Source organism: Lasioglossum baleicum, chromosome 9, assembly GCF_051020765.1.
Source record: "Lasioglossum baleicum chromosome 9, iyLasBale1, whole genome shotgun sequence".
In the NCBI taxonomy this organism is placed as follows: domain Eukaryota; kingdom Metazoa; phylum Arthropoda; class Insecta; order Hymenoptera; family Halictidae; genus Lasioglossum; species Lasioglossum baleicum.
This window is the reverse complement of record NC_134937.1, coordinates 4844410-4870161: the sequence shown is the minus strand read 5'-3', so window position 1 is coordinate 4870161 and position 25752 is coordinate 4844410. Positions and strand designations below refer to the sequence as shown.

The window sequence follows — 25752 nt, the reverse complement described above, 5'->3', positions numbered from 1 at the left end:
CGTCACAATCTGCTTCGGGTACAGTAATATCGTATAATAATAACATCGAAGCACAATGGCACAAGAATTCGAACGACGACGATGGGATCAATTGTTTGAAATGAAATTCGTTTACAGTGTATTCTTGGACGATAGAATTTTTGTGCTGACACGTGACGCATGCATCGGATCGTGTTCATAATTTTGTCAACGAACCGTTCGGTCGGAATAAAGAATTGTTGTTCGCTGCTCTGATAACGGTTGTTCCTTTTTACCAGTGAACTCTCGAACTATTTCCTTAACGTAACCCCCTGTATCCACGCGGAAGAAAAAGCGACTTATACCTATACGTCAGGTATATATTGAACAATCAGTCGTTTACAATATTTATTTTATAAACACGCGATACGGAGAAACTCCAATCAGATACATTTTAATAATTACAATATTCTCTTATCATGTCACTTCGTTACATGTCGGATGCGATCTGTTTTTCTTCCTCCCGTTGAAGGGAAGCTGCTCGAGAGCAAGTAACGCTAACATCGAGAACAGAAAATGCGAGCGCACCCTCGTTACAAGTTATTCGGCGGTCCCGAGTGAGTAACATTGAACAAGAGAAGAGTGCAATAAAAAGTATATTGTAGAACGATGAGATGTTGAAATATAGTTTTCGATAGAGAATAAACGAGTGCGTCGTGTGTGTTGCGACGTTCGCATCATCATTCTACCAGTTACTGATAATTCCATTAAATAGTCGTCAGAAGTACGCTTATAAAATACGATAAATATTTGAAGAGTGATTTAAATCAGAAGCTCGAAGAATGATAAAAAATATCTAGTGATTACATTATACAAATCGATATATTCGATACAAGTGTATTAAATATATAAATAAATTGGAAATAATGGATGATGTAATTCGTAAAGGATAAATGTTCGACGCGTTCACATTTCTCACAATTTCTCAACTTCACGTCGGCGTATGCTATAATTCAATTCAACGATCTAATTTTTCATTAATGGAAGTCACATAGAAATAATATTCCGAGATTATTTTAAGACGTCGATGAAGCGTGAATAAAGTTATACTGTTGCCTCTATTCCTAAGGCACGGAAATACAAGTATGTACTCGTGTGTGTAATATGTTCTTAACTGCGACATGTTCGATATTAATTGTGACGATGGATAATCTACAAAAAAAAACCTCCGTCTACAGGTGGAGAAACTTGAACGGTTTCGGTAAGATGAGATTTCAAGCGATACCATATTCGTGTTCGCTACGCTCCACTTCCGGAATACACGAACGATCAATGACGAGAAAGGTACGAAATATTAAAAAACGTCCGCCGTGTGACATCCGAGATATCTTTATTTTGAATTTTTATAAGACAAACATAAAGAAATAAAAATACACTGAAGCGTCAAAAATTTGTAATGCATTAAATCGCTTATGTGATATACCATTGCTGATGGATAGAGCCAGCGTATCCAATTTCTGAGTCACGAACCACTACGATTAATAATCAGCCAGCCCCCCTCCCCTTCCTGACTATATAAGTTAGACATTAATATATTATCTTAAACTGGATACATTATGTACAATCTTACATCGTGTGATTGTTAAGTACGTTTTAGTATGTCAAAAAAAAAAAAAAAAGAATTCATCTCTGTTTCCCTTTTTCTCTCCTCTCGTTTTTTTTCGTTTTTTTTTAATACACAGATACAGACTCAACTCTGTAAATGAATACGTTCGTTTGAAAGAGTTTATATTTAATAAATTTCGTAATTCCATACATAGTTCACTTAGTGGCAACGCGCGTATGTTTTTTTTCTTTCTCTCTCTCTCGAAGAGATCGCCGCGAGCAGAAATCCTTTCGTAAGAAATGTCGAAAACGAAAAAGAAATGGATGATCTCGGATGGTATTAACACTTCGTTTTTTAATTCATGATTTAATATTGAAATCATTAATAGTTTACGACACTCACCGACAACAAAAAATTTTTATCGTTAACTTCTGCATTCTATGCTACAGCCTATGCGATGTGATTTCTTAAAAAAGGATTTAGAAGTTCAGTCGGTTTACCAAAATATAAGCACACTCCTGCAGCGCATTTAATTCTATTATTGTAAACCACTACCTGTTCATGTTTATAGTATTTATTATGAACAACCGTGTAATACGATGACTGATTTTGATCTCTCCGATCAGTAAGTGGTACATGGTAGCAGGGGGGCAGGCTAAGAAACACAGGGGAAGAGGGGATGTGCCAAGTTATGCGGTATTGTAACGGCTGCTCAGAACATTTTTCCAAATAAATATCCTACTATGACCATGACAACGGCAATGAGGATGGCATTTGGAGAAAATTGGCTATTGTTTCGCGATATCAAACCTCTAGACGCTACTATACTGCTTCGTGGAATCAAGCCTCTAGCCGCTGCTAAGGTAGCGTCATTTCCCAATGCTGCATTCTTTAATTTTAATAGATCTTCCTACAAACGAAACCAATTTACGTGTTTTCTAATGAATATATTTTACCTTTATATATTTTAATATATAGGAAAGTTAGTATTAGTAACATATTATAGTAATATATTTCCTATGAATTAAATATATAATTTCTTACCTTCAACTGGATGTTTTCCTGCCTAAGAGTACTTTCTTCTACCCTAAGCTGAGTAACTTCTTGTGCTGCTTTTAATAATTTTTCCTCCGCTTCTCCAAGAATCTAACAAAAACAAAACCCATACAATTATGTTACGTAACACGCAATTAACCAGAATCAATAAAACCAAAGTGCACGGTAATCGTTACCTTGGGTGATGACTTGAAAGTATCACCAACTCCTTTGTTTTTACCATTATTTGTATTTGCTTCCGTTTTAGTCGTTGTGGTAGTCGAAGTAGTTTTAGCTGTTGTAGTGTAAGTTACAGGATTTTGAAATACACATTTTAATTTTGATTCCATTAGCTGATCTACATTTGGATCTCTCCACTTTAAAAAGAATGAAAATTCATGGTCGGTCAAAGTTCAAAATGAAAAACAATTATTTGAACAAAACAAAACGTATATAAATTGTCAATATGATACACTGTACGCAAACATGAGTTTTATACTATTACATACCAGATCAATGTATGTGGAATCGTCATCATCATTAGCTGGAGCCATTAAAGCTTGTACCATAAATTTATGCTTATTCTTTTCCATCGGATCGAAATCAAATGGTTGTAAAGTCACTGAAAAATATGACAGCTAGTAAATGTAGTTTTCTAGTTTCTAAGTAAACTAGAAATTAGTCTTCAGAAATTTCATGGTATTAGTTTTTTTTAAGAAATATCGTTGAACTATTAATATTTAATGTATAATTAATTTTTAACTAACCAGTTATTTGAGACGTTCTCTTTGGCATAATAAATCCACAATTAGGACGTACACAATATCTCTTTGGAGCAGTTGTCTTTATTTTAAAGTAAATTTTACGTTTTGTTGGATTCGTTAATGTTATGTACGATGTGACCCCTACCCCTGAGAATGGGCCTGCAATACATTATAAAAATGATTCATCGCTTAAAAGTGTTACACGTATAACATCTTCCACTTGGTCATTTTCTAAAGAGAGAATGCAAGTATGTATATATCCTTCGCAAACATTTAATTTTAGCGATTCACATTGTTGACAGTTTGTACACAAAAATATGATGAGTACGTTTAAAATTCATACAGATAAAAGGTAATGAATATTGAACACAAACAGTCATATACACAATGAAGCATGTTTTTATGCATGAATGAAATTATTTGCATGGATTTTACTGTGTGCTAATCTCAAACTTTCAAATATAACAACTCCAGCAATCGCGCAATATATAAAGCAAATTAAGAACTTACAACGGTGAACACGACATTCAACATTTTGTTTATTTCCTAATTCATCCGGAAAGTTGTCATTTTATAAATGGCAAAGTGAAAAATTCGAAATAAAAGACATTTAGTAAAGAAATATTATTTTGAACAGGTTTACTTCATTTAAATAACAATTAACGATACGATACATTAGATGTGCATTAGTCGAAAAAATCTCGTAAAAAGATGGTTGTAAACAAGAATCAAGAGACATAAATAAATATATATCTTTTTGTAAAAAAAGAATATGCAAAAGTATATTACGTTAGCCGTGTTTAATTATTTTGTTTCTTTTGTCATCTTCTTCGATAAGCGTATATAAATATGTATATATATATACATCGGGTGATCCATAATTTATATATGGTCCATAACTTTTGTGGTAGATTAAATATATGTTCGATTGTCTTTTGTTCTAAGTTTCGACGTTGTTTGTTTCGCACCTCATTTGTTTTCACGTCTTTAAAGAAATTGCTGAAAATGATTAATGACCGCTTTCGATCTGAATGCGTGACTCTAAACAAAGTCTTATCAAATTCCGACATTCCGATTTCATAAAAAATGTTCAGGTGCAGTTTGTAATCAGTGAGAAACGTTTTCAATACTGGGATATGTCAACGTTATCTATCGCTTCGTTATAAACCGAAAACTGCGAAAAATTAAAACAACTGAGAAACGACTAGAAATTGGAAAGAAGGTCATACCGGACAAATGTTTATACAAACACTTTTTTCATATTTTGCGGGTTCCCTTCATCGCCAATGATTACTTATGCCCACACTTTATGGAACATCCTTATATGCTATATAAATGAAATATGTATATGTACATGATACATAGATCGTACGTATACATACATATAGATATATATATATGTTCGCATAAGTATGAAAAATAAGTGTATGTAATAGAACTGGATGAAAATGCTGACTGTATATCTCGTGGAAGATGAGACGTAGGGGAGGGGAGACTGAGAAGTCAATCATGACTGTACTTAGCTCTGACAGCGAATGACGTACAACGAATGGGGTTAGGTACGGCTGCGAAGGCTGATCGTATCTACTAAATCGTCGTTACTAATCTTATTTAGTCGTAAATCAGAATGCAATGAAATTGGCTACCGGAATCAACCTTACGTCATCTTGACAACGTAGCACACTGTGTGCGGTTTTCGTGAGACCGAACAATGCGCCTCGTTTTGTCACGAAAATGAGGACAGAGACTCGAAGGGAACGGAACAACGGCAAGACAATAAAAGAAAAGGAAACGTGCGAAGAAAACTACACATGAAAGAATGATTCGTCGTTTGAGCGTACCCTGGAACCGTAGTTCGTTTTCCGGTTCGATAATTAAAGCTTGATCTTGCTTCACCATCCTGTCTGGCAGTCGACCGAATCCTACGGACGATTAGCCGCAACACTTTCGAGTGCGTAAATAAAACAATACGGGACCACGTCTTGACAGGTTAATCAACGCTCGTTATGATTTTGTGCAACGGCACCGCTGTGTCTCGCACTCGCTACTTTCCGGGATTCCGTTGGACTAATTCTGATTTTTGCTCCGAATCGAATACGCATGCGTCACGACGGAAATTATCAGGAGTACAGCCGTTACGTCACGGACAGACGTTACCGCGGTAATCATATTCGCTACTTCTGCACATCCCAAATCTTGAAATGCCGACAAAAGACGCACCGTACAAACTAGAGATCGAAAACAACAGTTATTTTCGATATTTTATCGAAAAACGATCATTAACGAAATACCCATTTTTATTCGAATGGAAATGATCAGGTATTGGTCAATTTTGCAGAAATTTTTCGAAAATCGAAACAATAAGATTTATTCGTTATGGTTATAACAAACTATTGTGAACTATAATTATACACTAAAATTTTTCTGATCGCTATAATAGCTATTATCGGTGACAATATTCACATTTCTGGTTACGAATTACTATTATATTGACAACGAGAATTATTTTCGGTTATGAATTAATATAAACATTGTCGCTGATGAGAATTATTATTTTGGTCATAATTATCGATGACACAATAGGTACATATATTTTATTTTGGTTACGTTAATAACAACTGTCGTATAAAACACGATATATTTTTTTAAGAGCAACATGTATAATATTGCTTTCATGGAATGGAATATACGATCTGAAATGTGACTGTCGTATATTTTAATCTGTACCAAAATCGAATTTGCTTTCAACATATAATAGCTGTATATTTCAGATTTGCGATTCACTTTTTTGCGTGAGTTTGGTAACCACGCATTTTGTCGCGAATCTTTACTAAAAGATTTCACTATACGGTGATTTCATCTATCAGATGACGGATGTGGGCAAAGTGCTATAATTTGTTGAGAAGTCGCAGTAGCGCGAACCTAAAGTTGACCTAAAGTGTACTTAGGGTGCGGTTATAAGTAGTGGAGCGGCGAGCATCGATGATAGCGGCGTGGTGAGCAGCGCGGCGAAAACAAACCAATATAATTAAATGCAACTGTATATAGTGGAGCGGTGATAAGAGCTGTGAGCAAGGCGGCGCAGATGATAGCGGCGCGGTGACCAGCGCGGCAAAAACAAACCAACATTCGTGACGACATTTTGATACATATGTACTAAAGAAAAAGTATGTAGTTTCTTTGTTCCTCGTTACTATCCGTTTTTGTTCACCGCACAGCTCACCTCGCCGCTCCACTATAAACACGTACCACATCGCTTTGCTATTTGCTCACCGCACAGCTCTCCTCGACGCGACGCTACGTTCTCCTCGCTGCTCCTCGCTGGCAGTGTCAGTGTTCCGATTTCCGATATGGTGCATGTTTTCTCGCGCATGCGCGGCCAAAACAGTAACGTATCTATATTAGGATGATGAGGTACCAGAGCCCTGAGGCAGTTATATTGGCGAGAATATACCGAAACAATCTGTTCCTGACAGAAACACTCCAGGACGTATCCTACGAGTTACAAAATATACACAAATACACTTGTTATACATTCACTTTTCAGAATCAAATCATACCAATTTTTTAAAATTCTGCGGGATGCTCAAGGTACCCCATTTTGTCGAGAATCTTACTTTATTGAGGCTGAAATCGCCGCGCATGCGTGAGAAAAGATACGCCATATCGGAACATTAGAGGGTAAAGGGGAATCGCGGCACCGTAACTGTAATAATATCAGAGATAATATGTATATATATATTTTATTTTATTACTCGTTCATTTTTACTTTACTCTTATTATTTTAAATATGGCTCATTTTGTCAATTATAATCTAGAAAAAGCTAAACTTTAATGCAGATGTTGACAATATGAAATCTGCATTTATTTCTTCACAACTTACTTTATTTAAAAAAGAGAATAGTGAGAACAATATATATGCGATATTAAACTTTCTTGTGGAAAGATACAATATCTGTATCACGGTTTTGTCGTTCCTTTACAATTTTTTATGCAACAAGTTTGCACCATTTTTCCAAATGTTTACGAAATAATGCAAAAATATATACTTGTGTACCTCGCTTTTATATCGCTATCCACCATATTTTGATTTTCTTGTGACGTGACTTGTGGACACCAGATTGCACCAGATACTCCGTTATCTTGGAACACTCTGACCTATGCATATCCTACATATATTTACCTATTTACGCTGGGTCTATATATGTATGTATGTATGATCTAAGGACATCTAAGGCTGCGCTCACAGTGGCTCCGATATCGCCCGATTCGGCCGACGTCCGACGCATCTGTCTCTTTTTTCGAGCGCGCGAAAAAGAGACACAACGTCGGACGTCGGCCGAATTGGCCGATATCGGAGCCACTGTGAACGGAGCCTTAGCCCTAAGGATACCAGTCACCGACAGTCACCGATAAGTAAAGCCGGTCGAGCACATGGTCGCCTTTAAATTTATATAAAAATTCGACTTTTAGAAAACATTATGGAGCCTGTGATGGATCCTAATTTAAACGCAGATGTTTATAGGAATATGACTGCGGCAGAAAGGCCGCCTGTGTTTGACAAGAATTTGCAATTCATTTTGATTCACAATGGTAATATTCTATAGGTTATATCTTCGTTAAATATATTCATAACGAAATGTATACAATGTTTAACTCCGAATAACGGAAAGATTCATTTTTGTTCATTGGATTGGTGGGAAAGTAATGTCGATTCTGTGAATGCATAAGTAAATCAATCTACTATAGTTATTACTTCGTTTAATAAAGTATACATATACTGTAATAGGATGATATACAGATCACATATAAAAACAATAGACGTTAAATTAATTTATTTATGCATTTGCAAAACTATTTTACTTTCCTATTAACAGAATAAGGTCTGTTTAAACATGAGGATGTTAGCATGTCATTTTATTTACAGAAAAAAGTGCTATTCTTGGAGGTACTAATATGACAGATCGCTATTGGAATGGTACTGTTTGGTATTACAATGACATTTCAGACTTTACTAGAGAGAAAGCCTTCATCGCTACAAAAACAGAAAGCGGTGTGTGCGATGGTGCTCATTTAGAGCAGGACAAATTTATAATTAGCGAAGATAGCGGAGTCTTACAAGTGTACGGTTTAGTCGAAGCAGCCGATACACAATTACAAGAATTACAGTCTTTAGGGTATACTTGTCAACACGATAGCAGCCCTTTAACGCTCTCTGTATTTCAAGACAATGTACATGTAGTTTCAGGTGGAATGGATTATTGGTAACATACTTTGAATCTTTCACTTAAACCATATGCGAAAGGATTAACGCAGAAGTATAATTATGTTTTAGCATAAAGGTGTGGGATACAGCAGAATTAATTGCAACACTTTCATTTAGTTTTGCTCATACAGATATAGTTACTTCTATTGACGTTCAGCCAAGAAGCACTACTACGTTTGTATCAACGTCATTAGATTGTGAAGCACTGATCTGGGATATAAGACAACAGAATCCAGCACAAAGTGAAAATGCTACTGGTATCACTAGACTGCGGATCTTTATGCATTTATAGCAAAATTAAGAAGATCAGAAATATGATTTCTTCTCTATTGAAATCATTAACGGGATAGACTCGTTTCCAGGATTACAAGAGGACGGGACGCGCCTTCTAATTACTCGATAATGCAAGGATGGTTTTTCAGTAGTCAAAAGCGCTAGATGAAAGATCAATCTAGGCCGAAATCGCCCTCAAAGATCCTATTTTTACGTTTACGAGGCGTAATTTGCATTATTCGGCAGCATATTGCTGTCACAGCTTTATGAAAGTAGCTACATGCGCAGCTGTATGCTTCCGAATAATGCAAATTACGCCTCGTAAACGTAAAAATGGGACTTTTGAGGGCGATTGCGGATTAGATCGATCTTTTATCTAGCGCTTTTGACTACTGAAAAAGTTCATCTTTGCATTATCGAGAAATGAGAAGGCGCATCTCGCACCCTAGCAATCCTGGAAACGCGAGTCTACCTCTTAACACTAGGTTTAAGGGACCTCTAAGGTTTAAGGGAAGGTTAAAGATGCTTCCCTGGCGGATTATGTACCAAATTTATTTCTTTGGGTATTACATTATTGGAAGAATGGCCAAAAATTTGGATGGACACATTCTTGTTATGTTTATAAAATAATGTGTAATGGTTATTTCTAGAGCTCCATAAACCTAGTGTTAAGGGAAGAAATAATGTTCAATTTATGATAGTTTCTATTTCTTGCAATGGATGCAGGCAATTTTTATTTTGCATAAAGATCCACAGTCTAGCTATAAGCATGCAACTCCTCTTGTTTATGTAAATAAAATATGTGCTGTTATTTTTTGTTGAAGGTATTTTGAGAAGACAGTTTGGTTTGACCGCAGTGAATTGGAATTCTGTCATGGATCATATTATAGCTATAGGTACCGATAATGGAGATGTTATATTAGTCGACACCAGAAATTCAAGGAATTCAGCATTAAAAAATGCCAAAGTATTTTCTAGATCAGTTCATAAACTCTTGTTCAATCCAAATCCAGAGAGGTAATATAAAGAACAAAATTACAGCTTTAAATGAAAAAGAAATTCATTGATTATCTGAAAATGAAAATTTAATCGTTTATTTGCGTTGTATTTCTAGATCGGAAGAATTAGCGTGCTGCGCTGATGACACTCTCGTGCGTGTACTTGACATAAACAGAAATTTTTCATCTATATATGAAGATAAAAGTCATTATGATTTTGTACGTGGACTCGCTTGGTATAAAGATGAACTAATTTCTTGCTCTTGGGACAATGCTGTGAATAAACATACAATACATTCCCGTGGTGATCATTGATTTCTATTAGAATATTCTAAATTTCAATTATATTTTTAGTTGTATACTAACATTACTTTTTGTATCAACACGTTTGAAAATAGATTTTTTTTTACATTCTTAAGCGAGACCAGCTACATACATAGTAGAATTCTATCCCAAGTAAAGTAGCAAAATTTTCTACTCATAAAGATTGCTTATTTGTGTTCCTTATAATTTAAGTTTCTCATTCTATATAAAGAAAAGAAAATAATAATTAAGTTTGGTTAAAAAAAGATTGCGAAAATCTACAGATTATTGCTCAATCCAAAAATTAATTTTTTACGTTTTTGTATCAGTCGGTATTAGTACAATAGTTTTTGCTCGAGTGAAATTGTAAAATGTTTGAAGACAATATGTCAGACAAAAAGTTGACTATAAGAAAAACTTGATCGCACTATTTGTTTGCATATTCTTCAGTGATTGTTAAAAGATATCAAATTAGCGTGAATGTCTACGTTTTGTACAATTAAATGAATGAATAATTTGTGTAAAATATATATTTGAAAAACACTAGTGTTGACAAATAAAAAAGACTCGCAGTTTATTTTCAATACATAGCATATGACATGTATATATGTCAATATAATGACGAAATTACAAATCAGTCAAACTTCTGAAGTACATAAATGCTAACACTTTAATACTTGAAAGATTTGCAACTCATCTGATTCTAATAATATTATAAGTTGGTAGTCAATATTTAAATATTCATACTACGAACAAGCATAAAGGTTCATATTTACTTGACAGGATTGTAATTGTGTGTAAACACAATTATCCTAGGAAACACTTGATAATTTAGTTCATGAAATAATTTGATTTCACAAAAGAGAAATAAATAGCATTACAGAGAAAATCACTATTTCTATACATATCTAGAGACGAAATTATTATGGACTTTTTAAATTTACCGTGTAATAATTAATTTGAAAGTTTCTGTTTTTCGTTTCTTTTTTATCTGTTCCTACAATATATTAATTTACTTATATGGTCACTTCAATTATTAAAATATTGTTCATATGATAAATCCTTTGCACCAGTCGATTTACAAATGCTTGGTTATAAGGTATAAAATTTCATAGAATAAATGCTTATTGATATGATGCCCATCTAATTATTTCCACTTTAATATTCATAAAAATTTATAAGATGTTATTCGTTTTGATTACAAACATTCATTATTTCTTTCATTCTCAATAAGTTTGTATCCTGAAAACTGTGTGCAAAGTCGTAGAATAAATAATCTACTTGTCAATGTTTCTTGTTGTACATATACATGTTGTATATAGATTATACATCTATCTATTTAGATGTAAATAGTTTTAATTCTATTTTCTTCGAAGTTACGATGACTATTTCACTGTAAGTATCATTCTTTACGTTCGAAATTTCTCTAAGGAAAGTATTGTTTGACGTTACATTAAATATTTATAAAATGACAGTGGGAGGATGAATCAATTATTTATATATAAATGTCTAACCTTCACAGTATTTATATATATATATGTATAATAATATGATGAGTTAAAAAAAAAGAAAAGTTGTGATTGATGTAAGTAGAAAAGAATAATCCAGTTTTATGGCTACAAAGCGGCACCAGTTACTCAAGAAGATCAGTAATTGAATCTAAATAACAGATATAATTGTATATTTTTATTTGACGATGATTTGTATGTACACGTAATAACACATACATATATATATATATATTCCATTTAATATCTTGACTATTTAAGTAATGTTTTACTGATGCCACTTTTATTAAAAATATAAGAATATATATATTTTTTTCTTGATATGAGCTCTTATATACTTAAGTTAAATGAGTGTATGTTTGACAAAATGTACAATTATGAACTTTTATAATCATTTGTATAATTCCTAAATAGTGATTATTATGCGACATAAAACACCGTACAAAGAATGATTTTCTTTTACCTGAATCGAAATGTAAACAATTAAAAATAAATTGCACATAAATCACGTAAAGTTTCAATTGTTTATATACTGCATTCCTAGAATTCATGAATAACAAAACTTTACATTTGAATACAAAATAAATGAATGATGAGAATATATTATGCTATATATATTATGCCACTGTTCCATTTAAAAGTAACAAAATTAATGAAATTGTTATGTACAATTTATACTTTTATGTAATGAAATATAATTGCATCGTAATCAATGCAACGCATAACTCTCATATGGACATTTATTAGTTTTCGTAAAATCTATGTGATAGATTCTTAGATATTTATGTATTTTATAACATGATGTCTTTTTCCCTGTATTAATCACTTTTAAACCAATTCTTGAGCATTTTTACAATCCATATTGTTTCTCATCGTCCTCACCGCCGCGCCGTTTCAAGGATTGGTAATTGGGCCTGCATCCTCACGTATGTCGCCATATCTCCAAATATTACGCCGACTATGTTCTGCATCTTCTTCCGCTTTCTTGTATTCTTCAATCTAAAATGCAATAAAACACAAATAAATGGTTACTCATAAATGCGTTCACTCCGAGTGAGTGTATACGACTCGATTACATTAGAAACAATAAAAAATATAACTTTTAATTTTGCAGATCCGAGGATTAAGTTTTTTTTCTTAAATGAAACTTTAAATATTTTTTTAAGATCACATGACAGTACATTGAACAATAAATTCAGCAACCTCTAAAATATATGGTGTGTCTTAGTCGACCTTGGTCGAGCGAGAGTGTGGTGGCGCCCTCACACACTGCTAGACTCTGTATACGTACACGAGGTTGCAAGGGTCCCGTACTTTTTAAACCACGTCTCGCTAATGCACATTTGGGGCCCCTACGTAGTCACAATCGCTAGATAAAAGACCCACCAAGTGCGCTTGGTGTCTAAAATAGCCTACTTTTGCGTTTTCAAGGCGTAATTTTCATTATTCGGCAGCATGTAGCGGAGTTCGAGAAGCATTGAGCGGCGCGACAGTACTGCCACTGTCAAGACACATACATTTTCTTAAATATCGAGAGATTTAGGGTTCTTATAGAAAAAGCATACACCAAGCGCACTTACAGGGACACATACAATGTCAATGCAACCTTCTACCGGCACAAGATGAGGCCAGAATAAAGGCAGTCCGGTCCTAAATTTTGCCTACGTTTGAGAGGGCAGCACGGACGCACTAATATGGCGGATGTCGATCATGTATACTTGTATATCAGTTTTCCAAAGAAATCCCGCTGTGGCAACTTTCAAGTCGATACCCCTACCACAAGAATTATGCTCTATTTCTTCTGTTGTGCCCAACAAAAAATTACTAAAATATTCATGAACATTCTGCCTAATAGCACACATGACAGTGAATTATTTCAGAATTTTTGGTTGCTATATAGAGATTGTAAAAAATTCGGAAAGTCTACGTCTACATAAATCCGCCATATTAGTGCGGCCGTGCTGCCCTCTTAAACGAGGGCACATTTCAAGACCGAGCTGCCTTTATTTTGCACTCGGGTCGTGCCGGCACACCGTGCCAACATAAAGCGATACTTATTCGAACGCAGATTTATGGTATTCTGCTAGCACAGCCTGCTGTCCAAAATCGAGCATTTTAAACATTTTCTCGTATCGTTTGAAATAACCAAGGTAATCAAGTGGACAGTATGTATATGAAATTTCCGATCGATCATGTAAGTAGCATAAATAAATTAATTTTTATACAAAATCGTTTTCATATCTTCAACATTTTCCGAGATAATTGACTCGTATACGCTTAGCGCAATATTGCACGATCATATAATACACGAAAGGTATGAAAAAGAAGATAGAAACAAACCAATTTAGTAAGTCTTCTGTCACGTTGGTTCTGTACGAGCAACAGTCCGTCGGTGATAAGTCCTTTCGCTATATCTTCATTGGTAGTCGAATCAACTAATGTTACAGCGAGAACATTAGTATTGGTAATTTTGTATTCCGTGTTCATTAATAAAATTTTATCCATTACGTCTTCTTTGAAGGCTTCAACTGCTGTTTTCGCATCATCAGTCTACAAGCAGTTAAAAACGAATGATTAAACTACCTACAGAGTAATTGAGAATTTGTAAGGATGTATTGTAGTCGTTCCTATATTATGTATATTCTAATTTTTACAGGGAAACACTTACATCACTTGGAAGTGAAACACATGCAAGTGCATACTCGTGGGCGTATGGTTTGTCGGTAGCAAACCGTGATGGTAAGTCGGCAAGTCTTGAAACATTGACTGTTTCTCTGTTACCATAATCAATATAAAATACGCTGACATTTGAACCAGAGATTTTTTCTATCTTAACTCGGTACCATTGATCATCGCCAGTAAATTTGGCAACAGCTAATTCACCCCTGACGGGTTTGTAAGCACCCGGAAGTGGAGGATTAGACGACAATTCTTGTCGCAGTTGTGAAAGCAAAGTTTCCAGCATACTACGTTGATCAACCTTTTGCACATAAAAATGAAGACCGTTCACTTCAGAAATGACTACCTCTTGATAGTCTATCTTTCTTTCCACAACTTCTTTGTCATTATCATTCTTTTCGTTCTCAACTTGTACTTCAACATAGTTCTTCCAAATCTGTAATAGTACAGTAACAAGTGTAGAATTGGTAAAGTAAACAACGTATTCTTAAACCGTATCAGCGTTTTCCCCGTAAACAGTATTCAAAAAAATGGATGACAAAGAACTTACAGTATATTTTGCTGGCGACACAATAACATGTGTCAATTTTTTATAGTTACATTATTTCTTGAGAAACAAAGGTGATCTTGTTTTTTAAATGGAATATTCTTGTAATATTCTCAATTTGCGATTATTAAGATTGTAAAGATGCTTCCCTGAGGAATTATTTACCAGATTTATTTCTTTGGGTATATATTATTGGAAAAATGGCCAAAAATTTGGATAGACACATCCTTGTTACGTTTATAAAATAATGTGAAATAGTTATTTCTAGAGTTCCGTAAACCTAGTGTTAATGTCATATGAAAGTGTGGATCAAGACGAGTTCAGTCATATGTAAAACGATAACTTCCAAGGTCATACAAGGGCAGAAATTAGAGAAATATGTAGATCGAACGTTTCGTAACATTGTTGAACACACATACAATAAAGTTGCGACTATAAATTAATGAAAGTACATATCGTGTTCGATATGACTTACGCTAGCAAGAATGCATTTTTGAGCTCTGTTGATTCCTGTTACTAATGTTACACTGGATATGGATGCACATGTGTTTTTATGTTAGTTTGTAAGTCGTTTGAATATGTTGGTAGTATAAGCAATATCTTAATGGAAGTAGACTCGTTTTCAGAATTGCAAGGGTTCGGGATGCGCCTTCTCATTTCTCGATAATACAAAGATGGGGTTTTTCAGTAGTCAAAAGCGCTAGATAAAAGATGAATTTAGCTCGTAACGTAAAAATAGGACTTTTGAGGGCGATCGCGGCCTATATTGATCTTTTATCTAGTGATTTTGACTACTGGAAAACCCCATCTTATTTGTATTGTCGAGAAATGAGAAGTCGCATCCCGCTCCCTGCAATCCTGGTACGTAAAACGAATCTACCCCCTTAATATGACCCCATAAAATGAGACACGTAAAAGTATACATTGAAACAGCCAATGGCCTTATCAATAGTACAGTAGTAAATGCAATGTTGCAAAATGTTCGATCTACATATTTCTCCAATATCTGCTTTAGTACAATCTTGGAAGTTACCGTGTTACATATGAGTAAATTAAAAAACAGCACTCCATTTAATAAACTGAAGGTCACCTTCGTTTCTCGACAAATAATGTAGATACGATTGCCATATGTTATCGTGTTGTCAGTAAAATATACTGTAAGCTCTTCAAATTTTTTGAAATATGTACTCACTGTTTACGAGAAAAACACGGTATACAATATATGAACATTTTAAGCTACTTACGTTCAATTTCTTTGTTTTAGCACGTTCCTCGGCTGCTTTAAGAGTTCTAGTTAACTCCCCGAAGTCAGGGAAGGTAACCACTTCTGCTAAACCCTCCTCAACAAGAGCAACAGACATGTTTTGATCATTCACGGTCAACCAACCGATAAAACCGCTTCCTTTCGTCTCTGTACTCTCAACTTTAATTTCAACGTCCCTTTGGAAGCAATGTTCCCTGGTGAAAGCCAATGCCTTTTCACCATATTCATCGGCTTTAACTATACCACCACCTGGAAGTGACCTTTGACATCGGGGGGTTCTTATACCAGCCAGAACGAATGTAATAAGCTGATCTTCTTTCGGTAGAAAGAGTTTCAAACGAGAACCGCTCGTGACAAATTCAACCATAGCTTTAATGCCTTGCGCCCGCTTGAAAGACGTCAAGTACGACTTCACTTTGGTAGGATCGTTAGAAACATCTACTAATCTGTGCACAGGAATATCTTTCTTCGCGTGTAAACCGTGTTGAGATTTTTCCGCTTTACTTTCTGCGATTTGTAATAGATTGTAGTGGGATGACCGTTGATCGTCATTTTGTCTGTATTTGATCACTCGCACTAAGCCTCGTGCAACCAATGCTTCTGCGATATTTCTGAATAAAAATACACACACACACACGAAAATTAATGACAATTGTTCGAAATAGTTCAGATTAAGTTTAACCCTTTGCACTCGGAGCTATTTTAACTCGAAAATGAAACATCTCTTCCGACCTAGAATAATTCCATTTTATATTAATCTTTTTCTTTGTACGAATATAAAATTGATATAACACCCCATGCAATACTTAAATATTTAGTAATTGATTAGATACCAACACATTTAATAATGTAAAGAATATTTTGAATACTGGTACAGCAATTTTTGGTGGTGATTCTGAGTCACTATTTAAGAGTGCCAAGGGTTAAAAGGAAAAGTAAAATAACATACGTTTTACCACAAGTAACAGTGCAACACAACTTTTCTGGGAAATTGTCTCTAGCCGGTTGAGTATAATCAACAACAACTTTTACATTTTTCCTAATGAACTTCTCACGCAAAAACTCTCGAGCTTCTAACATCCATGGGATATCGTACAGGGGTTTGAAATCTTTTCTACCAGAGTTATTAGGTTCTTCGTTCGGCTTCTTTTCTCTGGATGGTGGACGAATACTGCTCAAAAAAACTTTCTTGTTTTCACCATTCTGTGTTCGGATTATAAGCGCATCCGCGTTCACAATTTCAACGACAGTACCAGTGAATTCTATTTGTGGCCCAGATGGTTTATAATCTTTCCATAAACGCAGACGCGCTTCTTTCGCAGCTTTCTCTGCGAGATAAAGTTTCTCTGCACCAGCTCTACTGTTGCTAATCGACCAATCTTGGCATTTAGCAAATCCTTGACTCAATAACATTTCTGCAATGTTTCCTGTAAAACAATGGAACAGTTAATTATGAAATATCGAATTACAAATTCTTTTAAGTGTTTCAATCAGCTTCAAACTAGATACTAGAGATCCCTATTTCAGTGTACGGATCGCCGAACAGTGTAAACACGCCGCGTAGTCCGATACCTGGCGGGTATATCGGTGTGAACTACTAATCCAATTACAAAACTTCTTTATTTTTCATTATTTTTGTATGGGACTTTGACCAACATGTTCGTGGCATTTTTCTAATTAAAATGATACCAAACATGATATAATTCCGATGATATTTACTTGTGTAATGAACGATGAATTTTCGGACGTAAGGAAGAACTGTGTATGGCGTATGCTTTGAACTGTGCCGCCGCGCCGCGATTCTCCGCGTCTCTTTCTTTCCCATACGCTGTCCTTCTTTGCGTCGAAAACTTTCATCGTTCATTACACAGGTAAACATAATTGAAATTGTATCATATTTGGTATCATTTTCATTAGAGAAATGCCACGAACACGTTGGTCAAAGTCCCATAAAAAATAATGAAAAATAAAGAAGTTTTGTTATAGGATTAGTTATGTTTACACGTCTCGGCGACCGAGGCCTCTCGAGCTTCGCTGTCCTTTTCTACAACTGATGCGTTATTGTTTTTCGATCGAATTCTTTTTTATTCGTATTCAATAAATAGAGCTGTGACTTATGACATACCCGGGTGGTACTCGGCTAAGCGATAAGATACTCGGGTAAACGTAAATTACCCGAGTACCGGGTATCTCATGAGATAGTTGGCTACCCGAGTACTCGGTTCTGTCTCGGAATAATATGAACATTACTCGAGTCCTCCTTGGATATAGATAATTGCCCGATTATGTCGAACATTTTTTGTGTTTTGTCATATAAAACTGACATTTCATCGTGTTATTTTACGGTCGCCCTGTCATTGATTTAGTTGCTTGCATAAATCGTATGTTCTTCAGCCGAACAGAATACAGAATGACAGAACCGAATCATAACCGAAAAATATTGTCATAACAGTTATAACATGTTTCCGGTTTTCGTAATTGTTTCAAGAACCGGAATCAATATCATAACTGTTTTCAATCCCTGGTTTTAATTTAACACACAGTTTATCGGTTTGGCCCATTGTACGGTGCGGCGGCTCGGAGAGTAATAGTTCTGATAGCCAGTTCTGATACCGGGTACCCGAGTATCTCATATACTTGGTAGAGGTACTAGCTCTAGTATTCATGGATCCTTAAATTCGTACCACACGGTTCACGTACCACGTCTACACGTGTATTTTAGTACACGCTCAAAACCGCGACATACTAACCCTTTGGATGCAGAATGCTTCCGATGAAATTGTTGTTATTAACTGATTCAAGTACAATTTCAACATCTCTGTGTAGAAGGCGAGATTCTACAAAATATCTTGCTTCATCCGCATAAGGATCGCCTGCTGAATTTTCGCGTCTTCCGTTCGGCCAACCAGGACATCGAACACCTGATATCATTAATACTATGTTGTAATAATCCGGTAGCAAAAGTGCTTTGACTGTTGAACCATCAAATATAAATTCGATGATAGCCTTCACCGGCTTCTTTCCAAATTTCTCAACCAATTTTCGAGGATCGTCCACTGCCCATTTAACATTACGTATGTGTTCAGAAGATGGTGATTCTGACCACTTTCCTTTTTTCGCTGCTCTAGCGGTATTCTCTAGTTCAATTAGATGTGCCTGCTCTGGGCTAGGATTTCGTGTATCTTTTTTCACAGTTACCAAACCCTCGGAAACTAACGTTTCAATAACGTTCTCTCCATTTCTGTCTGTAAATAGCAGATTTTATATTCAGTTTTCATAAATTCCAACATGTTATAAATAAATAAGTTTACATCCAAAGCTGACGTACCTTTCCCTAACCACACAGTACCGTAATTTCTGTTTGCGTTAATCGATTTCTCTGTGACAAAAAATACATCTTCGCCGATGAGCTTCTTACGTAAAAATTCTCTTGCTTCCCAGGCGTATGGTTCATCTCTGCTTTCATCAGTGCTATAATGTTCAGAATTATATAACAAATTTATACAAAATTATAAAAATATCGATAAATACCTATCATTTCCTTTCCACCGTTCCAATTTTGGAGCAGTGATGTTACAAAGAATAATTGTAATTTCAGGAGGTGGACCGCCCATAGGCTGACCACGGATAACAATGGTGTCTCCCGAAGTAACCTTAAAGTATAACATTCTACATTGAAAAGCATGGTAAACCAATTTATTTTTTACTATTAATATTACATTATATCAAATGGTAGCATACCACCCTACAATTTAATACTTTTCATAGAAGATTAGAAAGATAAACTGCTTTGAGGTGTTTCCAAATTTAACAATATAGTCCAAAGAATATGCTAACTAATAATACATAAAGATATTATAAAACACATTTCTAAGAAAGTAAGAGGCATCTATTTGCCTATTAATGATTTATTATCGAGGAAAACTTGCGTACAGTACGAAAATACTTTAATGTAAGGACCATATGTTTTCGGTATAGATCTTTCGTTGTAACTATGTCGGGTACATCGCGTGGACGTCAAAATAATAGGTTACATATAACAGTAATCACATAAATTGTATTTATTTTCGCCGGAATAATTCACCGAGAAATGGATTGCTGTAAAATTCAAGGTGCCTCACCTGTTTCACTACTCCGTTTCTTTGTTTCACTTGCCCCTGGGGTGCACTCATCGTGTTGTTCGTTTACTTCGTTAAGCACCGAGTAAAAATCTATAATTTCCCAGTCAATACTTTCCCAGTGGTACTATTCGATGAATAGAATTTTTCTCTGCACAAATCTTTGCTTTCCTCGTGGATATTCGTCAGAAATTTAAGAAAAATTTGACATGTTGTACCGGAGTAAAGAAACTCACGCTTTCCACGTATTGTGGAGGAGTCGGCACGAGCGCAATCTACACAGAAACATCGTCCAAGTACGTTTGATTTGGTGGTGATGTGGCAACACGCAACACTTCGACAAACAGCAGTGTCGCGCTCTATCGGTCAACTTACATTGATAAGTACTCTGATCGGTAGAAAAAGTGTTCAAATATAACACGTGGATTTTTCAGTTCCTGATGTTATATTATATTCAAATATTCTTACGTTCAAATTAATGGTGATACAAGTTTCGCTGAAGTAGTGTCAACGCAAAAACATGCGTAGGTATATTATTTCATGTAGTCGAGTTGCGAAGTCAAGTACGAGCGTAATTTATCCACATGTGTGTGACGTTGCATTTAAAAAAAGCATGTATACTTTCTTCTATGTATAGGTATATGTATCGTTACTTTTAAAGTATATTTAAAGTATATACGCGTATATGCAAATGCTGGAGCTATAAATACTTTGATGAAATGATGGCTGGAGTTAGAAATAGTGTGGCTCACATATATTAGCAACTTCTTGAAATAAAAAGGAATTTTTATATTACAATGTAAATACATAAGTATAAATAGAATGTATCTACAATAGAGAAATTGTTTTATTATTGGACTGCAAATTTTTATGTAAATTTTTACTTTTAATGATAAGAGTTGAATGGAGAAGTTTTGGTAAATAAAAAATATTCTAAAACTGAATTAAACTCTGCCTTTCACTGTTTTCTTTTAATAATACACTCATTTGCTGTAATTATTTACTATATACCGTTTAAATATGAAAAATGTATCATTGATTAGATGTTTTTTCTGTATTTTCATTTGATATATCAAAAAATAGATCTCCACTTGTTAGACTTCTTTGAATGTTTACTGTAATTCGTGTATTCATAAATTGAGTAAGTCATTGGATCAAATTAAATGTCTATGATGCGATGAATACAAGGTTTATAATACAAGTAAAGATCCTCAAAAGTGTTTTAATATAAACAAACACAATGTCAATTACCGACATTCGAAATCCTAACTTTTTTAGTAATACAATCTACTAAAGTACATTGAAAGAAATTACACTTCTTTAAATCAGTAAGTAGTGTTTTTATTCTGCACAAAATAGTTTATAACCATCTTAATTATTATACTACATAATGGTTTGGCAATGGAATGGTGAGTGTGAAATGAAATTGAAATAGTATAAATAGTAAAAAAGAAATCTCAATGGTAATGTAATGACACGAAAGGGATAGAAACACATTTGAAGACAGAATCAAGTGACAGGCTCCTCTACCTAAGTCATATTTATAAAATAAATAAATTGTGATTTTGCTATGCATTAAACTATAGGCATGACACTTAATTCTGTCATATAAATAACAAAAACAGAAAAGAAACAGAAATTGTTCAATACTTAAGTCGAAATCATTTGTAGCAGTCTTTCTACATCCTATAAGTCTTTGGATTTAATGAAATCATTTTAAATGAAAATTTTAATCTACTTCTTCCATTCTAGAGGCTTCTTCCGCTTCGCCTTCTACTGGAGGAACTTCTGTGTCCATTTCCTCTTCTGTGTCCATTCCTCCAGCTGGTACATCATCGTCATCACAGCCAATACCAAGCTTGATCATCCTGTATATTCTAGATGCGTGTACTTGCGGGTTTTCTAGCGCGAAACCAGATGACAAGAGCGCCGTCTCAAAGAGAAGCATAACAAGATCTTTTACAGACTCATCGTGCTTGTTTGCCTCAACCTTCTGCCTCAAGTTCTCCATGATTAGGTTGTCTGGATTGATTTCCAAATGTTTCTTAGCAGCCATATATCCCATGGTTGACGTGTCTCTAAGGGCCTGCGCTTTCATTATCCTCTCCATATTTGCGGTCCATCCATACTGCGATGTAACAATACAGCATGGAGAATGAACTAGCCTATTGGAGACAACAACCTTCTCAACCTTCTTGTCCAAGATGTCTTTCATGACTTTGCAAAGATTTTCGAATTTGGCTTTGTCTTCTTCACGCTTCTTCTTTTCTTCTTCATCTTCTGGAAGCTCCAAACCTTCTTTCGTAACAGAAACCAGCTGTTTACCATCAAATTCCTTCAGCTGTTGTACAACATATTCATCGATAGGCTCCGTCATGTACACTACTTCGTAACCGCGTTTCTTAACCCTTTCTACAAATGAACTATTGGCTACTTGTTCTTTTCTTTCGCCAGTAATATAATAGATGTGCTTCTGATTTTCTTTCATTCTACCAACATAATCCTTCAACGGGCACATCTCATCTCCAGAGGCAGACGTGTGATACCTCAGCAACTCTGACAGCTTTTTCCTATTTTGACTGTCTTCGTGAATACCTAATTTCAAATTCTTGCTAAATTGTTCGTAACATTTCTTATAATCTTCTTTGTCCTCTGCCAATTCTTCGAACAGTTCTAAGCATTTCTTGACAAGATTCTTCCTGATAACTTTCAGAATTTTATTCTGTTGTAACATTTCACGGGAAATGTTCAACGGAAGATCTTCACTGTCTACAACACCCTTAATAAAGTTCAGATATTCTGGGATCAGATCTTCACAGTTGTCCATGATGAAAACCCTGCGTACATATAATTTGATATTGTTCTTTTTCTTCTTGTTTTCGAAAAGATCTAACGGAGCACGACGAGGAATAAACAGTAATGCACGGAATTCCAATTGCCCTTCTACGGAGAAGTGTTTGACAGCCAAATGATCCTCCCAGTCATTGGTCAAGCTCTTGTAAAAGTCGCCGTATTCTTCTCGAGTAATATCGTCTGGGTTTCTTGTCCAAATTGGTTTTGTCTTGTTGAGTTCTTCATCTTCGGTATACTTTTCCTTAATTGTCTTCTTCTTTTTCTCAGCCTTTGGCTTATCTTCGTCTTCGTTATCTGCAACTTCTTCAATCTGGGGTTTGCTCTCATCTTTCTCTTCATCTTTTGCAGGTTCTTCTTCCTCTTCTTCTTCATCGCTCAGTTCTTTGTCTCTCTCTTTTTCAACAACAAGCTTAATTGGATAACCAATGAACTGAGAATGTTTCTTTACAACCTCCTTAATCTTTGATTCCTCCAAGTATTCTGCCTGATCTTCCTTGATATGAAGGATAATCTTAGTTCCCCTTCCAATTCGTTCACCGTTGTCTAGACGGACTGTGAATGAACCACCAGCAGAAGACTCCCATAGGTATTGTTCATCGTCATTGTGCTTAGAAACGACGGTAACTTTATCTGCTACCAAATAAGCAGAATAGAAACCTACACCGAATTGCCCAATCATAGAAATGTCTGCACCAGCTTGGAGAGCTTCCATGAATGCTTTTGTTCCTGACTTGGCAATCGTGCCCAAGTTGTTCACGAGGTCGGCCTTGGTCATACCAATACCGCTGTAACAAATAGCATTTAGTTACTTATACATCTTATTACAAAAGTATTGGGTTGGAATGAAAGTTCGTAGCGTTTTCAAATTAAGAATCAAAGATAAAATTAAGGTATTTATTCAATAGCTCAAGAAGTTACCTCGAAAATGGCAAAAAGTAATAGAACAGAATGAGAAATATGTTATTGAATAAATCTATGAATAAATATCTGAATTTTAGCTTTCAATTTTAATTTACAAATGCTACGAACTTTTGTTCCAACCCAATAGAATAAGAAATAATCAGTTCTTCTCAAATTGAGATTCGAAAGAAAATTCTTCAAATCGATCAAATAATTAAGAAGTAAAAGGAATACTTACGAGTCAACAATGGTCAAAGTGCGATCATTTTTGTTAGGAACAAGTTTGATGAATAATTCCTTGCATGTGTCCAGTTTTGATGCATCAGTGAGAGACTCATAACGGATCTTATCCAAAGCCTGCAACCAAAAATCAGGATGTATTAACAATTGTCATAACATTATTTTACGAAATTCTTTACAAATTCTGTTTTAACACTAACTGTACCACAACTGGTCAAATGACTGCTTTCACATTCTTTATTTTTTAATTATTGAAATTATTAGAGATTATTCAATAAATTTCTTTATTTGAACACGAAAAATCTAAATAAATTCAGTGGTCACATTGTTATAAATCAATATATATCCGACACATTTTGTACCCGGTTCGGTTAGTGTTAATGTGAAATGAAAAAATAAGCGTTCTGTCAAAATGTAAGACACGATTAAATACGGTTAAAAGAATGTCACTTACGTCAGATGCGTTTGAGATCAATTCTCGAATGAAGATTTCTTTATTGGAGTAGAAAGTGTTGATGATCAAGCTCATCAACTGTGCAATTTCGGCTTGAAAAGCGAAAGTCTCGACTTCGCCGGTATCAACCATTGTTACGTCCTCAGGCATTTTTGCTATTTAATACTGTTTTTGTTTAAGACAATATCAATTATAATATTGAAACACAGATACACTGGGACCGATGTATTCTCACGTTAACGTTCGTAATTATTTGCACGTATTTGCAATGAATGAGCGTACTTTCTTGTCTCCTTTTGACAATCAGTGTCGCGCGCAGTCACTTTTCAAAGTGTTGAATACTGCTGCGCTGCAGCCGCTTTTATCGAGTTTTGAAGATTCTAGAAGGCATTTGCCGGAAGTTTGTCCATCCTCTAGAATCTTCTGTCAAATATCTTACTATAACGATATTGTACTAACAGAGTTTTATCACTCTTCAAATTCATTATATAAATTTTAAAACATCATAATAAACAAAATGAATAGCGATCAATACACAGGGTAGAACAAAATTAGACATTTTCGATCGCAGTTACGTAGTAACCGGAAGTAGCGATTTGATTTGATTTGATTGCATATGCTACATAGTGCTAGAAACATCGCGATACATCGGGAATGCTTATGCGGCAAATACCAAAAATTGGTGCAATGACGTGCTCGCATATACGCATATGCAAATAGTATATTTAATAACTTCTTGACAATATTTCAAAAATATTTTCATTTCTAAACATTTCATTTTATTAATCCTAACAATGATTAAACATTATTTAAAAAGTATATAGTTATACATTTTATGATTGAATTTATAACGACACTTTAATTTTCATAACATTTTGAAATATTTATTATCAAAATTTATTTTACATTTGTATGGAATATACATACTTATGTGTATGTATATGTGTATATATATATACCCAGACAGCACAGTCTGACAGAGCCTA

General features: G+C 34.9%; 4 protein-coding genes and 1 long non-coding RNA gene across 5 annotated transcripts; 2 read left to right on the top strand and 3 right to left on the bottom strand.

The window, feature by feature from the left end:
* Nucleotides 1-1621: 1621 nt before the first annotated feature.
* On the bottom strand, nt 1622-5476 carry Vap33 (VAMP-associated protein 33kDa). Its single transcript, XM_076430506.1, has 6 exons — nt 5205-5476; nt 3367-3522; nt 3109-3221; nt 2797-2976; nt 2609-2710; nt 1622-2474 (listed from the first exon to the last, which is right to left on the bottom strand). Exons 1-6 carry the CDS (start codon nt 5260-5262, stop codon nt 2277-2279), a joined length of 807 nt encoding a protein of 268 aa, XP_076286621.1. The 5' UTR covers nt 5263-5476; the 3' UTR covers nt 1622-2276.
* A 2207-nt stretch (nt 5477-7683) lies between these two features.
* Nucleotides 7684-10335, top strand: LOC143212435 (methylosome protein WDR77). Its single transcript, XM_076431277.1, has 5 exons — nt 7684-7956; nt 8291-8627; nt 8699-8871; nt 9727-9919; nt 10017-10335. Exons 1-5 carry the CDS (start codon nt 7845-7847, stop codon nt 10213-10215), a joined length of 1014 nt encoding a protein of 337 aa, XP_076287392.1. The 5' UTR covers nt 7684-7844; the 3' UTR covers nt 10216-10335.
* A 417-nt stretch (nt 10336-10752) lies between these two features.
* Tudor-sn (staphylococcal nuclease domain-containing protein 1) lies at nt 10753-20639 on the bottom strand. Its single transcript, XM_076431268.1, has 9 exons — nt 20323-20639; nt 19733-19854; nt 19530-19672; nt 18952-19446; nt 17151-17628; nt 16182-16812; nt 14380-14826; nt 14052-14261; nt 10753-12710 (listed from the first exon to the last, which is right to left on the bottom strand). The coding sequence occupies exons 1-9, from the start codon at nt 20371-20373 to the stop codon at nt 12606-12608; spliced, it is 2682 nt and encodes an 893-aa protein (XP_076287383.1). The 5' UTR covers nt 20374-20639; the 3' UTR covers nt 10753-12605.
* Nucleotides 20556-21861, top strand: LOC143212437 (uncharacterized). The gene is made up of 2 exons (XR_013009693.1): nt 20556-20843; nt 20957-21861. It is a non-coding gene; the product is annotated as an uncharacterized LOC143212437 (long non-coding RNA).
* On the bottom strand, nt 21636-25185 carry Hsp90 (heat shock protein 90). Its single transcript, XM_076431269.1, has 3 exons — nt 24767-25185; nt 24311-24429; nt 21636-23957 (listed from the first exon to the last, which is right to left on the bottom strand). The coding sequence occupies exons 1-3, from the start codon at nt 24914-24916 to the stop codon at nt 22049-22051; spliced, it is 2178 nt and encodes a 725-aa protein (XP_076287384.1). The 5' UTR covers nt 24917-25185; the 3' UTR covers nt 21636-22048.
* Between the last annotated feature and the right edge of the window lie 567 nt (nt 25186-25752).

Bases quoted from the DNA above. Each gene is read 5' to 3' on its own strand.
- Tudor-sn (XM_076431268.1), bottom strand. From the start codon at position 20,373: ATGAGTGCACCCCAGGGGCAAGTGAAACAAAGAAACGGAGTAGTGAAA. The intron at 19,673-19,732 runs GTATTTATCGAT...TGAACATTATAG, and splicing joins CGGTGGAAAGGAAATGATAG to CACTGATGAAAGCAGAGATG. The intron at 17,629-18,951 runs GTTAGTATGTCG...ATTGTTTTACAG, and splicing joins AAGCATTCTGCATCCAAAGG to GAAACATTGCAGAAATGTTA.
- LOC143212435 (XM_076431277.1), top strand. From the start codon at position 7,845: ATGGAGCCTGTGATGGATCCTAATTTAAACGCAGATGTTTATAGGAAT. The intron at 8,872-9,726 runs GTGAAAATGCTA...TTTTTGTTGAAG, and splicing joins ACAACAGAATCCAGCACAAA to GTATTTTGAGAAGACAGTTT. The intron at 9,920-10,016 runs GTAATATAAAGA...TTGTATTTCTAG, and splicing joins TTCAATCCAAATCCAGAGAG to ATCGGAAGAATTAGCGTGCT.
- Hsp90 (XM_076431269.1), bottom strand. From the start codon at position 24,916: ATGCCTGAGGACGTAACAATGGTTGATACCGGCGAAGTCGAGACTTTC. The intron at 24,430-24,766 runs GTAAGTGACATT...TTTTGGTTGCAG, and splicing joins TGATCTCAAACGCATCTGAC to GCTTTGGATAAGATCCGTTA. The intron at 23,958-24,310 runs GTAAGTATTCCT...TATTTGTTACAG, and splicing joins ACTTTGACCATTGTTGACTC to CGGTATTGGTATGACCAAGG.
- Vap33 (XM_076430506.1), bottom strand. From the start codon at position 5,262: ATGGTGAAGCAAGATCAAGCTTTAATTATCGAACCGGAAAACGAACTA. The intron at 3,523-5,204 runs GTACGCTCAAAC...AATGTATTGCAG, and splicing joins AAACGAACTACGGTTCCAGG to GCCCATTCTCAGGGGTAGGG. The intron at 3,222-3,366 runs GTTAGTTAAAAA...CATATTTTTCAG, and splicing joins GAGAACGTCTCAAATAACTG to TGACTTTACAACCATTTGAT.